This window comes from Elaeis guineensis, chromosome 13 (genome assembly GCF_000442705.2).
Source record: "Elaeis guineensis isolate ETL-2024a chromosome 13, EG11, whole genome shotgun sequence".
Taxonomy (NCBI): Eukaryota; Viridiplantae; Streptophyta; class Magnoliopsida; order Arecales; family Arecaceae; genus Elaeis; species Elaeis guineensis.
The window spans coordinates 65,360,264-65,379,336 of record NC_026005.2 but is presented as its reverse complement, the minus strand read 5'-3'; the positions used below and the strand labels follow the sequence as shown (position 1 = coordinate 65,379,336).

Genomic DNA, 19,073 nt, shown 5'->3' with positions numbered 1-19,073 from the left:
CAGATTATTAGATAATCTAGATTACCTCCCATGAGGTAATCTGGATTACCAAAGGGAGGGGTGGCTATCCAGATTATCACTATTTTAGTAATCTTGTAATAAAATTTTTGGATGAAATTGTCCTCCCCTCCCACCTCTTTGGACGGTGCCATCCGTCGTTTGCCCATGCCTCCCACCAACCCCCTCCCGTGACCGTGCTGTCTGTCGCTGCTTTGCTGTCGTCCTTTCCTCCGCCACCACCCATCCCACGATCTTCTTCCTCACGAGAGAGAGAGAGAGAGGGGATGAAGCTAGTTTGGTGCTCGGAGATAGCCTCCAAGGCCTACATCGACGTCGTAAAAGTCCTCGCAGACCGTGAACTCAAGGAGACCAACGTGGCAGAGCTGGTCGTTGCCATGGCTGGGGGGGTGAAATACCCAACTCATTATTGAGGCTTGGGAGCACGACGACGGCGCCGCCACCAGCCTCGGCCTCGAGGCTGCCGCACGGCACACGAGGGGGCAGCACGTGTGCATCGTCCCAAACAAGAGGTTAGCTGCGGAGTACGAGGAGGTGATGCGAAGAGCAGGGCTGCTGTTGGTGGAGTGGGGAGTGGTGGTTGGGGAGGGAGAGGAGGTGATGGGGGAGCTGGAGGGGGTGGACTTCATGGTGGTGGAATGGCAGTCGAGGGATGCGGCGAAGGTGCTGAGGGTGGGGTCGAGGGGGATGGTGGTGGTGAGGAAGGGTGCCGGGAGGAGGCGGAGTAGGACAGCGGTGATGGCGGTAGGGACGAGGCTGATGAGGTCGGGGGGTGGTGCCGGAGGCACGACGGTCAGGGGTGGGGGGAGGGGCGTCGGGGTGTGGCGTGCGGGGAAGGTGAAAGAAGAAAATAATAATAATAATGATAATAAATATTAAAAAATAATAATTTTTTCATATAATAATTTTTATCATTTAAAAAATTAAATAAATAATTTAAAATACTAAACTAATAATTTGATTTAAGGATATTTTGAGAATTTGATGTTATATTATCAGTAATCTAATTATCATATCTAACATGTCAATCAAGATTTTCAGTAATTTTACTGCAACATTACTTGTGTGTACCAAATAGCAATGCTCCAAATGTAACCTTAAGGTTTATCAATTTATCTTTTTTTAGTATTTTAACACACATATGTAAGTGCACGCAGCCACCCATCTTTTGATGGATGTTTCCGAAGTATGTTCGATCATAATTTCTTTCATGATCGATCTGACTATAGAAGTTTTATCCCATCCATCATAGATAGATTGTGTGAAAAAATTAGCAGTCAAACACATCCATCATAAGATCTGTAGAGACTAAAATTAAGGATACATTTCCTACATCTATGTAACAAATGGCAGTTTAGAATCATCCATATTTATATTAAGGAAACATATCTATCATAGATAGATTATGTGGAAAAAATTAGAGTAATCAAACATTAATATTACAGGATCTATGGAGACTAAAACCAAGGATGCGCATATGTAAAGGCTAAAATCAAGGACATACATATGTAAAGGCTATGTGTCATAGTTGTAAACTTTTCAAATATATTTTTGAGATAGTTGTTGTCCATATTGTTGCGGCCAATTCTCTCGTCGTCTGATTGTTGGAAACGAGCACCTGCAAGAGAAGTTCACACTGATCGGAGATGCCTCCGGCGGGACCCTCCGACGGTCAAGTCAGAGAGGAAATTAGGCAACAGTAGAAAAGAATCAGGAGCTCAGCGAGAGAGGGAGAGAGAGCTCAGGAGCTTAGAAAAACCTCCTCTCAACATTGTTGCCTTTCCCATTTTATAGTAGGGCGCGGTGTGGTCCTGCCATTAATGACGCAGACAACTGGAGAGTTGTCAAATCGTTGGAGGCTGTCAGAGTCACCGCGGACTGACAAGTCACCGTGGGCTGTCAAATCATTGGGGCTGACCTATGTCCTAGGCTGGACGATGTCCCCAGGGCGGCCACGCTGCATGTCTTTGTCAGGACAGCAGCCCATAGCGGTCGTACGGCGTTTGGGGGAGCCGACTGACCATACGTCGGTATTTAGCCGCAGGACGTCGGGTGAAGATCCGGTGATACCATCGGCTGGTTTGGTGCATTGCGGGAGTCGGACGTCGGCTGCCACCCCCGCCCGACAGTGAGTCGGTAATCTGGGCTCCGTCGCTCGGCTAGTAGGAAACGGAATGGGTCTGCCCGACTGACACACCTTCGGTCGGATAATGTCGGCGGCTATTGTCGACAGTCGTCGGTCGGTGCGGTCGGTAGAGTCGGACGCCAATCGGACGGGCCCGAAGATGAGTCGGCATAAAAGGGGTCGGTCGGTATATCCCAATAGTTGCCCCCCCACTCCTGAGTCAGCATAACTACCTGAAACTTAGGACCGGAGAACCACTCGATCAGAGTCTCGGCAACAGGACTATGAAAAGTGGAGTTTTGGATGCAGGTGACCCTGTATATATAGTGCCCTCGACGGTCGGGATAAGAGCATGCCCAACGAGGGTCTCCCGAATTTTGACACGTGGCAGCATCTGGGCCTTCCCTCGGTTCGACGATTCGACGCACCTGTCCCAGATCGAGCCACGTTGCCTCCATCCGCCTGAATGGGTTCGGCCCAATGGCCCCCTGCCACGTGGCGAAAAAACCGTGTCTCAGGATTCACTAACCGACGTCGGTTTGCATTCCCGAGGAGACGGCAGAAACGGCGGTTCCTGTTCCCAATGGGACGTCTGACGCCGGATCGTTCATTGGTACGGTCGTCAGAGTCGAAGCACGATGTGATGGATATCCACTCCTTTCGCTCGAAGCCGTCGCCCACGCAGAAACGCTGGCCAGCACGACATCCGACTCAGGAGTGGGGGGGCGACTGTTGGGATATACCGACCGACCCCTTTTATGCCGACTCACCCTCGGACTCGTTCGATCGGCGCCCGACTCTACCGACCGCACCGACCGACGACTGTCGACAATAGCCACCGACATTATCCGATCGAAGGTATGTCGGTCGGGCAGACCCGTTCCATTTTCGACTAACCTAGCGACGGAGCCCAAATTACCGACTCACTGTCGGGCGGGGGTGGCAGCCGACGTCCGACTCCCGTAATGCGCCAAACCAGCCGACGGTGTCCCTGGGTCTTCACCCGACGTCCCGCAGCTAAATACCAACGTATGGTCGGTTGGCTCTCCCAAACGTCGTATGACCGCTATGGGCTGCTGTCCTGATAAGGACATGCGGCGTGGCTGCCCTGGGGACATCGTCCTGCCTAGGACATAGGTTAGCCCCAGTGATTTGACAGCCCATGGCAACTTGTCAGTCCGCGGTGACTCTGACAGCCTCCGGCGATTTGACAACTCCCTGGTTGTCTGCGCCATTAATGGCAGGACCACACCGCGTCCTACTATAAAACGGAGAAGGCAACAATGTTGAGAGGAGATTTTTCTAAGCTCCTGAGCTCTCTCTCTCTCGCTGAGCCCCTGATTCTTTTCTACTATTGCCTAGTCTCCTCTCTGACTTGACCGTCGGAGGGTCCCCGTCGGAGGCATCTCCGGTCAGTGTGGACTTCTCTTACAGGTGTTCGTTTCCGGCGACCAAACGATGAGGGGATTGACCGCAACAAATCCTTTTGTTACTATATCGGCTATGCTTTTCTCCTCCATCTTTATAGAATCATTGCTCCTTCCATCTCCTACAGCCTTGGATAGCCATGGTTTGTTATGTCATGGTTGAACCCATAGCAATGCAGCAATCTTGGCCATCTTGTCCTTCATGCATGTTCATGGCAAAGGGCCCAAGATTAGCTAGATAGCTCAACTCATTTTAAGCGATCTCATGCAAGGCCTAGCTCCTCAATATCCACACAAACCTGTAATACTAGAACCATTTCCCTTGTGTCTTGAACAAAATGTGCCAGGAGCCGTAGGACAAACCAAGTTCTCCCGTAGATGATCTCATCCAATTGGCAAGGTTTCGGATGATAAAAGAGATAAATCCTTTAAGCTAAATTTAATGAAGGCAAAGCAGAAGAAAGGGTGGACCTTGCTGAATGGTGGTATGTGATCATGTTGCTGCATGTTTGATGCAATGGTGGGATAAATACTATAGGCTAGCTACATTATACATTGATTTTCTTATTTTTTCCTCATAATTTGATTGATTCATTTTTTCCTCACCACATAGATCTCAAAGCACTATGAACATCTTCATTCGTGTATATACATAGATCTTAAAGCAGCTTTAATATATGGCCCATAGTCAAGGATCATCCACTATGCATATCTGAAAGCACTATGAATGCCTTTATTCATTTGCTTACATAGATCACAAAACACTATTAGTATATGACTTATAATTGAAAATTATCTACTTTTTTTACAAATTTCAAAGCACATTGAACCCCTTCTTTAATCCTCTTACACAAATTTCAAAGTATTCTTATTATATGGCCCATAATTAAGGATCATTCATCGCATAGATCTCGAAGCACCCTTTAGTATATGGTCCATAGTAAAGAATCCCCCACTACATAAATCTCAAAGTATTCTAAATTTTTCATTCATCCATCTGCATAGATCTTATGGCATCTTTAGTGTATGACTCATAGTTAAAAATTATCCATCATATTGATTAAAAGTACTCCTAGTTCTTTCATTCATCCATCCGCATAGATCTCAAAGTACCTCTAGTTGGCCTATAGTTAAGAATCACTTACTGCATAGATCTCAAAAGTATTTCAAAATTTTTTATTCATCCATATTATGAAAATGAAAAAGACAAAGATATTTTGATAACAACAGGCTCATGCCGTCCATTCGTTAGGAAGATAGAGGACCAATTTAGAAATTTGAAAAACTTGTTTGGAATTTTTTAAATTCGAGATGGTGTCTCTGAAGTAGACGTTAAATTGGGAGGGTACCCTAATAATTTATAAGATTCAGAATATATTTTTATACAAAAAAAAAAGATTAATCTATTTTTTTACGACGTTAATATTTAGATTGCATCTTATATAGATGTCAAATCATTTCAATCTCTTTTAGTGATCTTAAATTGTATGATCTAATGATTAATATTGTGTGAAAAAAAAAAAAAAAAAAAAAAAAGAAGAAGAATCATTCCGATGAAAGATACAATTAGAACCCAAAATTGTGCAGGACAAAGGGAGCAAATTTATGCTTAGCGTGGGAACGTGTTAACAGTTGGCAAGTCGGTCGACAAACCCAGTGGCGGGTCAAAATTCCACTCCCAATATCTTCTCATTATACCCGTCTCTTAATCAATGGACCACCGCCCCAGAATCTCGGAGATACCGGCAACCAAATCCCAAGCATTTACGCACGCCAAACTTGCACCGGAATTTCCATCCTCGCCCCGTGTAAATTAAATGCAGGAGGGACGAATATGCCAAAAATCGGAAAGGGTCCAAGTTCGAGTCCACAAGAGCCGTCCGTTTCCCATGCGGCTCACGTCAAAGCGTATCGGTCCGACCGCGACCGGTCCCGGCTCAAAGTTTCCCTCCCCCACCTCCCCTCTCCCAACCCTCACGCCTCTCCGCGATAAAAGGACGAGCGAGCGGGCGAGCGGGCGAGCGAGCGATAGAGAAATAGAGAGGAGGGAGAGCCGAAGAGAGCAAATAGGGGAAAACTAAAGAGAAGAAAAGAGATGAGCGGTGGATTCCTACGGAGCGGCGGCTTGCGATCCCACCGCCTCCTCCTTCTCCACCACTCCCGGCCTTCCCTTTCTGATGCCTTCACCAACCACCCGCCGGCGAGAGCCTACGTCCGAACCCACCTTCTATCTTCCAAGTTCAAGAAGTCCTCGTCCCATTTCTCCCCCGCCTCTGCTTCCCTCTTTGCCTCCTCTTGTTCCTCTCTCTCTGCATCTGCCTCTGCTGCTGCTTCCTTCGCTCGGAATGGGTTCGTGAACTGGTATTTGGGAATGATCAAAACTCGCCCGGTCCTCACGAAGAGCCTCACGTCGGGGGCGATCTTCGTTGCCGCGGATGTCTCTTCTCAGGTTCCGTGTCTATTGGTCTATCTCCGTTTTCTCGTTTTTTGCTATAACAATCCTATCTTGCTGCATGTTTTTTGGTGAGGAAACATAGGGATGTCTGCTGAGCGCTAAAGCTGCCTTGAATCTCAAGTTGTTGATTAGTTTGTTGAATTCTAATTGTCGGTGGGCAAACAGAAAGGGGGTTGACTTTAATGGATATAGAAGTTGTGATTTCGTGAAAGGTGGGGTTGGTAGACGGATACGTGTTTTAAGTTTCTAAGGTGTAGTTTATCTTATAGTTTTAACGTATTGGTTGGTTGCAGCATTTCATGTGAACTTCGGATTGGGTGTGGTTGCACATCCATGTTCGCTCAATTCCTGGGAAAGTTACAATTTTGTGTTTCTGCATTTGAGTTATATAAGAACCAATATGTGACACTGAAAACTAGTTGAAAATTTTACTTCATAAGAGTTTAAGAGTCGAACTTTCTTTAATTGATGATTGTAAGGAAAATGTATCTCTGTGTCTAGAGAAAATCCCGATGTTATGTTATCCAAGAAAAGATAGGGTAAAAGACGATGTATGGGAGTGGAAAGAATGTGTATTCTTAATTCCCATTGTTATGGCTTTACCCCATCCAACTTTTATCTTGAATACTCTATTTTTCTAGTGTTTACACTTTGTGCATGCTGATTTCTAGATTTAAAGTTTCTTTTTATGGCTTTCTATATGCATTAGGATCCAAAAAAGAATGGGATTCCTCAAGGCTGGCCCCTACCAAATGAAAATTCTAAATTGCCAAACCACACAAGGGCCATGCCTTAATATTAGAACCATTAGGCTCATGGTTATCTGATCCTTAGTTTATCTTATATATAATAGCAGGCAAAAGAATCTTATAATGATTGCTGCACCTAGTTCCCAATTGTAATAACTGGTAATACATGAGACAATATGAAACACATATAGATAATATATACTCATTTATAAGCAATGCTTTATCTCTAGGTTTTATATAGGAACTATATACAACACAATATGAACATTATGAAATGTTAAAGGATAATATGTACATGAGCCTAAATCAAAAAGACACCAAATATTTTCAGCATCTGTGTCCGAGCAAGGTTTGCCATACCATCTTGAATAGGCTAGTTCAGGGCATGCCGAGCCACACTCGGGGTGGACCGGCATGGTTCTTCCCCTTGGTTCAAGAAATTGGTAGGGGAAGAGATGCCGAGAGAGGGAGAGAGAGAGGGGGGGGGGGGCTCAGAAGCCCTTCTCTCCTTGTCCTTTTGTTTGTAGGTCTAACTAGATAGAGCCTTGCTTCAAATGAAACAGGGGCTTGGCCTAATTTTTTTTTTTTTGGCCAACTTCACTTAAAGAATGACAAAAAAAAGTTTAGTCGAGTCGCTGTTTCATTTGAAGGAGGGGTTCTGCCTAGTGGGGCCTGTGGAGGAGGGGAGGACAACTTTCGAGCCCCCCTCTCGACCTCTCTCGGCATCTCTCTCTCCCTCTTCCCTCTCCCTCTCGGTCTCTCTCCCTCCCTTCCTCTCTCTCTTTTGGCTAAGCCCCTATTTTGAATGGAATAGGGGCTTCACCTAGCGGGGCCCATGGATGAGTGAAGGAGGAGAGAAGGGCTTCCATGTCCTCCATCTCATCCTCCCTCTCTTGGCATCTCTCTCTCCCTCCCTGTTTCTCTATCTCTTTTGGCCGAGCCTTTTTTCATTCGAAATAGGGGTTTCGCCCAACAGAGCTTGCAGACCAGCAGAGGAGGAGAGGAGGGCTTTCGAGCCTTCGCTCTCTTCCTATCCAGGCATCTCTCCCCCCCCATTTCTCTCTCCCACCATCTCTCTTTCTCTCTCTAGTTTTCCTTTGTCAGTACAAATCAAAACGGCACAGCACGATACTATACCATATTGCCGGCCTATTGACATAGGTGATGGTTCTAGAATGTAATCTTATCTTCGAGCCTTGAAAAATCATCACAAAGAGTTTATATATGAAAAATTTGAAAGGCACAATGACAATTATATGAGATATTGTGAGGCAAGATTAACAATAGATCTAAATTTTAACTTTTATCAATTTAGCATCCAAAGATAATATACTGTATTTATTCTAGTTGTTCTATCAGCGGTATCATAGTGTAATTTGACTATTACTCTTTCCTAATAAAGATGGTTTTAAGTTTCGCCAAAATCATAACATTCTAGTTTTGGCTAAAATTGTTTTGAAATTAATTCAAGAGATCCTATAAGCTTTTGATTAGTTTCATTTGAAATCAAGTAGTTATGGTTGTTTTGTGCTACCCCTTGAATATTCTGTAGCCTCATTTCTAGGTATTTTCTTTATTAAGTTAAGAGTTCAGTAGCTGGAATTTTCTACCTAGGGTAATACATGTCCTCCAGAATCTTTCTAGGATATTGAACCAGCACTGCTTCTTAAGTGCTTCTTTCTGCTTCCCTGAATCTGCAAACATATATGCTTCCAAACCTATACCCAAATCTAGCAACTAAGCTTAAGATAGGGCATATCACCTATAGCTGATAGGTCAAGAATTCCAGATGTGACTTTTGTGAAGGTTCAAGAGTACTTATACTTGTTCTTGAGCAAGTCAATCTATGTATGATTTGTTTTTTAATCATTTTTATCAGTAGTTTTCCACTAATTTATAATAGCAAGGCTTGACATATTATACTTGATTTATGTTAACCAAGCAATTCTTATATCTATAGTTACTTCTTTGATTGCTTTTCATGATCATTCTTTTATTACTTATTATTTTTACCTGACTCGATGCCTTACACTTCAGATTTAGTATTCAATTGTCGTTTGTTACTAGCATGTTTTCCCAAGGTTGCACCATTCTGTGTTAGATTGTCATCATATATTCACTACTACATTCTATAATGACATCCAATAAATATTCTTTATCCAATATATATTCTTAGACTTGTTCTATCATCTCTAGTATTTTCTTCTTACCCCCTTGACTGATTTCTTTGAAGTTCATATCAAAGAACATATTATAAATAAAAAAGGTGTTGTATATATACTTCTTTATCTTTTTTAAAGTTTTTTTGTCTTTTGGTTTTTTCCCATTTTGAAATAGCTTCGGACAAATCACTGCCAAAATTACTGAAATATTGAAACGTTCGAGTCTAGTCTCTCAGAGAAACTGCCAATGAATTTTAGTTTTTAACTTGCCTGTAGGCTCTTTATATATATATATATATATATATATATATATATATATATATATATAATATTTGCTTTCTAGATATGGATTTGGCATGATGAGGTCTCTTATTTGAATTTGGAATGTTGCTATCGGCTTTGAATTGGTTTGGAAGGGTTTGGGGATTGGTCGTTTGTCTTATGTGCAGGCACGTATTTGCACATGTGGGTCTGTTGCTTAATCAATATAATACAGTGGGAGAGAATAAAATAAACTGGAAGAATTATTTAAGATTTGTGTTAGACTCTGGTCAGAATGCCAAGAAAGTACACAAACTCCTTAGCGAATATACCTCATAGCTAGGGTTCATTTCTGTTATTATTTTCTCTCATGGATTTATCTTAGTTAAACTGCAACTTTCATTACAGCTGGCTCAATTTGCTTTATTATTTGTAATCAGCTGCTGAAACTGTTTTAGAAATTTTCACATATGCCCTCTAAAGTAGGGCTGTCAAATGAGGAAGCTGTTTCTTGAGCTAGCTCGAGTTTGGGTTGCTTGGTTAAGAAATGAGCCAAGTTAGAGCATCGGTTAGCTCACTTAAGCTCTTGAATTAGCTCAAAATGCTACTTTAAGTAGTTTATACGTTTTTATATGATTTTACCTATTATTATCAAAAAAATAATTATTTTATACTATTCATTATAAATTATTATGGGCTATGTAGAATAGAATGTATTTTAACTCTGACTAAAAAAATAATAGGGATTATTACTCCAAACTTTATAAATGAAATCCTTGAATGAGGCTAGACTCTCACTAAATATCTTAAACAAGTTGTTCCACAACAGCTTGAGCTTGCTCAAAATTCAATGAGCTAGCTCGAGCTTGGCTCGATTATTAAATGAGCCGAGCTAGAGCTAGCTCCAGCTCGGCTTGTGCTTTGGCTTTTCTACACCCTTACTCTAAAATATAGATGTAATGGGACATTCAATCACAAGGCTATGTGGGTTTTTATCTGTACTGCATTATAAAAGGAGAGTTTTGAATTTTGGAACATTTCTTGGATATTCCATCTGTCAATCTTTTGGACCAAATTCCACTTCAATTAATTTTAAAATATCTCTACACTCTCTAAAAGATTATCTCACTTGGGCTCATCTTTATTTCCTTAAAAAATCAGCCACTCAATGCCCACTCCTCTCTTCTTCGAGTTCTTTCAAAACAAACCAGCCTTCTTTAATCTCTAATAAATATGGAAGAAGGTGAGGAAATAATGGATGTAATGTAGTTTCCTAATTTGTTAGAATATATTTGTCCGATGATATTTTAAAGAGAGGGCCTTATCGCTAATGGTCCTTATAGAAAGTGGATTATCAGGGTTCTCAGATTCAGAATCTGGCATAGAGTGGGTTATGAGCATAATGATGTTGATGATTGTTAAGCTTTTCTTTTCTTTGTACTGTATATTGATTTTATTTTGTTTTATATTATTCTCTATTTTAAGTTTTTTCTATTTTTTTGTTTTGTTTCATTTTTTATTTTTTATTTCTGTTTTATAAGGATATATCTATTTTTGTTTTTCATAAATCATATTTTTCTTTTTAACATGCATCACATGTGCCAATTTGCCAATAGCATTAAAAAAATCTTGCTATAACTACAGATAGACTGTTACAAGCTGAATATTCTTTCATAGAATGGCATTTAAGCAATAATTAACCACTAACTTTATTCTACCCTAGTCTTAAAGCAATGCTGATGTCTTTATTGTAATTGCCTTGATGATCTACCGCATCCATCCTAGTCTTAAGTCCATGATTATGACTCTAAGGCCTGTTTGGATGTCTGTCTTTTCTTAAAACAGACGCTCATAAAATATAATTCTCTATAAAATAGGTTTTATGAAATCCCGGGAAAGGCTTGTTTTTCATGAAACTCACATTTCAGGCTTTATGACTTTGTCAATCTTGACCAAAAATGTTTTATAGAAAACAACCAAACAGCCATTTATATAAAACCTATTGATTTTAGTATTTTGGTCAGTTTGTTTACTAAAACTAGAAAACCAAACAGCCCCTAAGTCTCTAACATTGTTGTTTCAATGGTCTACTCCATTTGTTGGATGGAGTTGAAAATTCCTTCGGCATCACAAGATATGTGGTTGCCTCTCTTTGCAATTTTTTGTAGATATGTTTATTTGGCCATTACATGACACTTGCATGAGTTGCTAGATGTGTGTCAACTCCCTGGAAGTAAGAACTTTGAGTATTCAGTGTATATTACTCGCATCTTGACAAGGTAGCGTAAATGCTGGAAAGCTCTTGGTCACGAACGCATCTTGACAGGGTAGCATAATGCTTGAAAGCTCTTTGTCATGGATCCATTTTGGTCAAGACTGATGCCTTAGTCGGGGAGGTGTCAAGGCTGCACATTATTTTGATGTTTCCTCTTCAATGGTCTTGGGTAGAAAACTTATTTGAAAGTTGTTAGGTGAATCATGCTACCAGGGTCATGTTAAGAATTTATGACGGTGAATTGTGTTTTATGGATTTCTGTTCGTTTATGCTTTTCTGAAGGTCAAGAAACAGAGTCATAAAGAAATTTTCATGGTAAACTAGGCAGGGATCTTATGATATTTTGAGCGCATGGTCACATTTTTCTTCTAATGCACTCTAAATTATTGCTTATTTATCATGTAATAAACTTTCTAATGTTTTTTTTTCTTTGTTATTTTGTTTGTTTATTTGTGCACTTTGAAGTGCATTTGTGCTTGTTTATCGGTGTTTATTTTGGGTTGCAAAAAGGCCAAGGTGAAATCTGTTCGTGTGTGTGCCACAGAATTGTTTGTCATAGAGCATGCTGGAAAAATGAATAATATATAACATTGGGAAAGGAAGAACCATCGAAGGACTCAATTCATGAATTTTTTTTACTAGATGTGAAACTGTCTCTGTAGAATGTTTTCATTTAACTCTTGCTTTTGTTTTAGAAAGATGAGATGATGCAAATCTCATTAATCATTAGTTTCAGGGCATTGAACTTAAAATTAGTAAAGATAGAACAATTGAATAAGTAAATGGGATTAAATTAGCAGGATTGGATACTAAACTGAGCATAAAATCTATATGTTCATGCATACCATCTATTAGATGAATGTGGGAGGCTAGGGGCAGCAATGTGCCAGGTAATTGACTTGGATGGAGATTTAGATAAGTGGCAAGCAGACTCAACCCATTCAATGAAGAAGTTAAAATCTCTAACGAAAAGTTTATCTATTTATTGAATTGCTAATATGACATGATTTCTGTAACTTGTTTATTAGTTTAAGTAGGATCTTGTCTGGCAGGATGCAAGTGACTTGTTGACTTGCTATGTTTGAACAGTTAACTTGATATAACCTTGATAAGCTTGATCAACAAAGATTTCCAATAATTCCTGGCATTGGCCTCCTGTCAATTCTAATTGAATATTTATTGCATGTGTGCACGGTCGGTATTGTTGGTGCAGGTTTATAATCCTTGCACATGATATGCATCTAATTCATGCTCATCATCCAATAAAGGATAGGAATGATCATATCATATCAACATGGAGGACTTTGAAATTTAAGAATAGGCTATGAGGTAGATCATCATTGAGAAGCAAGGAACCTTTAATTGAAAAAAAAAGAAATTAAGTATGCAAGGATAGCTTTAATTAAAAAAGGAAATAACCATGCAACGATCTATATGCCATAAGTCATTTACAGTATTTGGCAAGGCCCCTGAAAAATGTTTCCCTTCAAATGAGAATTATCATTATATGCTTAATGGTAATCTGTTTTACAAGATTATGTTGTCTAACTTGTTTTGATTGAAATAAACAGTGGCATTTCATTTGTCAGTGAAACCATGCCTTTCTTTGAAAAGAGAGTCTTATAAAGTTGTAGTGAGACAATGAAACCAATTCTCCTTTCATGTTAAATTAGAATTATGTTATTGCCAATAAGAGATGCTGTAAATGACAAGCCTTCTGTATGAATGCTTAATTGATGAAAGGCTCAATATCGAAAGGAATATAAATTGAATGTATTTCATGAATGTATTTCTTTTTGATTCCTTGGTATTCCACTTCCGTGAAACCAATGTTGCTCCATTTGAATTCACTCCTTTCTGATTCTTGTATTTTTATCTTATCAGATGATCACACTCCCACCGTTTGATTCCCTTGATTTGATCAGAACATTGCGCATGGCTGGTTTTGGAATGCTAGTTTCGGGACCCTCATTGCATTTATGGTTCAATTTTTTGTCAAAAATACTGCCAAAGCGAGATGTTCTCACTACTTTTAAGAAGATGTTTATCGGGCAGACTTTGTATGCACCTATAATGAATGCAGTTTTCTACTCAGTAAATTCAGCATTACAAGGTATCGATAATTTTTTTTCACCCTCCAAGATACATAAATTGAAAGTTTACATATATGATATGAAAAGACACATTATGTCGTGCATGATGGTCACATTTCTTTTTCACTATTGAATTTTGATAGTTAAAGCAAACTTTATGTTTTCATCACATCTTTTTTGCTCAGTTTTGTGTAGCCGAAACGTTATTCATGTCGTGCATTAAATACATATTATCTGACATATCGGTTTTCATGAATTGCACTAAGGCTCAAATTCTTTGGGAATATTTTTTTTTTCTTTTCCATTTTTTTTTTCAAGTGATACATTCTTATAGTTAAATGACCTAAATGATTATGTTGATGTCATCTAAAATCATTTGTTCACCATTTTAACTATAGTTACTTTGCTAATCAATAGGTGGATTCGCCCGTTCCATATGAAATATCTTCATAAATAAAGTGTAAATAAGATATCTTTCTTTTGAATTTAATCCTGATATATAGTTGATTGCTATTTCTTTTCATGCTAACACCATTGCTGGCATCTTGCATCCTATTGAAATTAGCAGATATATTTCAATGTAACTAGTGTGTGGGCGTGGAAGTATGGCTGTTAGTTCCTTCATTTTAGGAACTCTTGGGTTTTGTTTATAAATGATCTTAAATTTCATTATGTGATCGTAGGATACCTACAAGGCTGAAGGAAAAATTTTATAGGGCAGCCATACAACCAGCAATGCTTTATGATACAGAGTATTGGGCAGTTAGAAATAACATGTGTACAAGAGGAGTGTGGCTTCAATGAGAATATTGAGATGGATGTGTGATAATTTAAGGAAAGATAGAATAAAAAAATGAAGTCATTCATAGAAAGGTGAAAGTAGCACCAATTAAGGACAAATTGAAGGACGCCTTAGATGGTTTGGACATGCACAACGTAGGCTTAGTGGCGCACCAGTGGCGAGAAGTGATTTAATACTTATAGAGGGGAAGAAGGGCAGAGTTAGACCGAAAATCACGTGGGACGTAGTAAGGAAGGACTTGATATCATTGCATCGTTTAGAAAGTATGGTCCTAAATAGAGCAGAATGGAGGAGAAGGATTCATATAGCCACAACTAGTTTAGGTTTAGTGCTTAGTTGAGTTGACTTGTAGAACTATGCCCAAAACAATCAAGCCTTGTTCCAGGTATTTAGTATCAGCTTTATGAATACTCATTTACAGAGCATTCCTTTTTAGGTCTGCCTTTGACATTAAAACTGCGGAAAAATTCCTGCACACAGAGATATCAAACTAGGATTCATTCAGGGTTTTGATATGCTTTTCATGACTGTTTGTCAACCCAACATCAAACTTTAATTCTTGCACGTGGGATTGAAATGGACATTGATGTTCTCATAAAAGGAAGGAATCACTACATTGTTGCAGTGAGGTAGCTACAGTTGTTGCTCTTTTTCTCATGTTTTTGGTAATTTTTCAGTTCAGTGTTCATGATTTTCATCCAGGTTCTTGACTGTCACCTCTTATGATTATTTTTCAAGCAGTGCAAAGAAAGAGTAATTGTAGATCTAGTAAAAATGTTTTGAATAAAGGGCATTTCAAACCAAAAAGATGTAAGCCAATGGAATGTGTTAGTATGTTATGCAAATGAAAGCCATTCAAGCTGAGGGAGCTTGAAGTAGGATAGCAAAACAAAGATGTACCTATGTGGGGAAAGGTTTGTGCAAGAACAAGGGGCTCAGTAAGGGCACAAATATGGTGAAGATCCAAAGTGGTCTGCAGACAACTGTGGAAAAATTGGTTTACTAGGAGAGCACTTAATGTAAAGTTACATATGTTTAGTCAGGGATTGGAAGAGCATCCCAATTTGTTAATGCTCTAATTTGAGTTCGGACCAAAAAGTACATTTCCTTCACAATTCTAGGGCTACATCCTGTAAGTCTTGTGTCACCTTCTGCTGCCATAGGAATATGATTTTGGATTGAAAATTTTTATGCTGACCTTTATAGTAAGGAAACTCATTTATCATGTAGCAGGATCAGCGCTTTTAGAGTGACAAAGTATAATGTGAATAGTTATGATCTTTTCTTTCATTTTGGATTGCTAAAGTTGATTCTAGGGCTGAAATCTTATTTGCAGTTTGAGCTTGTTATAATGAGCAATAGTCCTTTTTTTTTTTGTTGGGGGGGGGGGTGGGGGTGTGGTGTGAGGATGATTGATAAATGAAGCTGTGTTTATACTCCACCTCCATTTCCTAAACAAGAGATAGTTTTTTTTTTGCAAAAATATTAGGTGGTGATATCAAATATTATTTTGATTTTTTTGGTAACCAAATATTATTTGATTTTTGCTACATATTGGTGCTGTTAATTCCTTCTAGATCTTGTTGAAGACGATAGGTGTTGACAAGCTTTTCTTCAAAGAAATCAAGGTCATCATGCATCTACTTAGATAGCTTTCTATTTATTGATTTAACATTTTTCAGTATCCTATCTTTATATCTGAAGTCAATTTTTAACTCATTCTTGTCCCATAATTTTGGACTGAGTTGTAATATTTTTTCTCAAGTGAAATTCTTGATAAGCTTTCTTCTGGGAATTTCTCCAGCACCAAGAGTTTAAGGATTGGTATAGATATTGTAAAATTTTGACTAGGACATAATATCTCTGATACTAGTTCGTATATACTGGCTGGTGTGCTATGAAATTGGCTTGGATCATTCCATCAATGGAAACTAATGTAATTTAATAAACAAAAACTCTTAAAAAAAGTTAAGGCAGAATGAGAAAATTCAAAAAGCAGTAAAAGAATAATCACCATGGAGGCAAACAACTCATGTAAGGAATTTGTTTACCATAGTAATCATGTAGTAATTACAACATTTACAATTTGGGCATAAGATGACTATGTAATCATTATATTTTAGGGTAAACAACTCATTTAAGGAATTTGTTTAGCATACTAATCACGTAGCAGTTATAACATTTACAATTTGGGTATAACACGACGATGCAATCATTGTATTTTAGTTTTTTATTGTTTAAGTACAGGAATCTTTCTTTTTTAGATTAAGCAGTAAAGAGGCATATGCTTTCTCAGAATGTAAGAAAGGTTGCTTTTTTAGCTTCGTCATACTCTACTATTTTCCCTCTTTCTTTACTTTTGAACTGTAGTGGTTTTATAACAGAGAGAAAAACCACATGCTGCCTGAGGTTACTCTTACATTCAAAGAATATGCTATGAGGCTCAAATGGGCTTAAATTCCTTAAATTTCCTAACTGGCTGATACCACATCTGTTCAGAGGTATGGCTGGATTTTTTCTGTTTTAGTTGGTATCAGGTAGTAAGTTGCAAATACTTGACTTGTTATGACCACTATGACTATTAATGGTATCAACTAAGATTTGTCTCCTAGCGTGCATGGCGCTTGCCATCAGTTTATGTCCCTTCCCAGGATATTTTGGTTCATCTATTGATCAGTTGATTAGTTGATCAGAGCAGAATTATAACAACATGCAAGATATCTCACTATGAATGTCAAACCTGTTCTTAAGTTGCATAACTTGTATCTGTGTTTTCTTTCACTGTCATCCTTCTTTTTTATGTAAAGAATAACCAACGTCGCATGAGTACTGTTGATAATCATGGGGGGAAGTCTTTGTTGATATTTCAATCATTATGTTGAAAAAGAACCATCAATGAGGGACTATATTGATAAGAAGTTTCAGAGATTCTATTGGACTTGGAAAACATTAGATGTTGTGCTTCTTATTCTTGTCATGAATCAACATCCTAAAAGATTTATTTGGTTCTTGCATAGTGAATGCTATTTTTCCTGGTCTAAACACACTTGCACACACAAAAGTTTTTTTTTTTTTTTGTTTTTTTTGTTTGGGGGGGGGGGCACGGTGTGGGTGGGTGTGTGTGTGTGTGTGTTGTTGCACTGCCTTGCATGAAAGACTAAATGACTGTTTCAACTTCTAGCAACTGGTTATAGCTACCGATATACAATTGTTTAGTGTTATTGAACTTGCTCACACTTTAGTTCAGTAGACTATGATGCATGCAATGTGCACGATATGATATTGATTCAGTGAGTTGTGGAAACACAGTGCTTCAGTGATGCACTCATCTGGAGTTTAGGTTTATATTGTAGGATGGACTCCATTCTTAGTTTCCGGTGTTCATATCATCAACATTCCATGAATGCAGTGGGAAACTTAAAAAGCCAATTGTTATGACATTTATTATGTGATTAGTTGCCTTGTTTTTATTATTTGACCTCTTTATGTATTTTTTTTCAGAGACCAAAGTTGTCCCACAATCCAATGTGTAGAAATGGATTTTGGGTTGTACCTTTTTGTTAAAGAAAATTTTGGTTCTTCCCCCCTTTAATATTGCTTTATAAAAATCTTACAACTTTTAAAAGTTAATATGGATCAAATTTATCTTTTCCTCAGCTAATATACACAATGATAGGTTCCTTGTCCTCTGTAGTTTTTTTTTTTTTTTTTTTTGTTCTTTCACTGCAGCACAATAGAAACTGATTGTTAAAGTTAATCAGTAAATCATATGTTCTTTCTGTTAGCTAGAAATTCTGTGCTTTTGGGTTCATATTTTCATGTATGATGTCATTCTTTAGGTGAAACTGGTGCTGAGATCATTGCCAGATTGAAGAGAGACTTGATCCCTACATTGAAAAGTGGGCTTGTATACTGGCCCATGTGTGATTTCATCACTTTCAGATTCATCCCTGTCCATCTACAGGTAACATCTGAGACCTATTCTGTTGCCAACTGCTAATTTAAAGTGCACTTCAATTGCTCTAAACGTGGATGCTATTTATTTTTCAGCCATTAGTAAGCAATTCATTCTCATATCTTTGGACCATCTACATCACATACATGGCAAGCTTGCAGAAGGCAAGTGTGGAAAGGATCTCAGCCGACTGACTCCATGCTATATGTTTGTCTCATCATTCATATCCATTCAATTTTTGCAAGTTGCCTTGAATGGCACCGACCATAATGGTATTGACGAGCAAGGTGGATTAGCACCTCTGCATATGTTGGATTTTGTAGAAAATGATATATTTCACGGGCTAGCCCATTTAAATGGGCTAGCTTGTTCTTGCCATAGATCTTTTATAAGTGTTGAGCACTGTAAAACCTTTTTTCATCAATCCAGTTAAAAAGTTAGTTACTGGCTGGCAGCCATTTTTGTCAAAGTCAGCTTTGTATGTGCTATTATAACGTGATTTTATGATGCTATATGGTGCTCTATGCACTTTTACGCATTGGTTGCATGGCTGCTCCCTGGAGACAGTCAAATAATTATCATTTTGACCCTGGGTGCAAGTGAATAAAGATTTAGCTGTCCACTTTATGCCTGCAGATGAGGGTACATATGATTTTGGTTGCATGTCTCATGGTGTTATCTATCTCAATTTACAGCTTGGGAGAAATTCCTCTGGCTAGTGGGTTTCATATTTCACTGTCTGAAACAGGAT

At 38.9% G+C, this 19,073-nt stretch overlaps 1 protein-coding gene and 1 pseudogene across 1 annotated transcript; both read left to right on the top strand.

Moving 5' to 3' along the window:
- Positions 1–284: 284 nt before the first annotated feature.
- On the top strand, positions 285–5,382 carry LOC105032532 (uncharacterized; annotated as a pseudogene).
- Positions 5,383–5,576: 194 nt separating this feature from the next.
- LOC105032518 (uncharacterized) lies at positions 5,577–18,766 on the top strand. Its single transcript, XM_010906979.4, has 4 exons — positions 5,577–6,019; positions 13,357–13,585; positions 18,207–18,331; positions 18,418–18,766. The coding sequence occupies exons 1-4, from the start codon at positions 5,666–5,668 to the stop codon at positions 18,514–18,516; spliced, it is 807 nt and encodes a 268-aa protein (XP_010905281.1). The 5' UTR covers positions 5,577–5,665; the 3' UTR covers positions 18,517–18,766.
- The last annotated feature ends 307 nt before the right edge of the window (positions 18,767–19,073 follow it).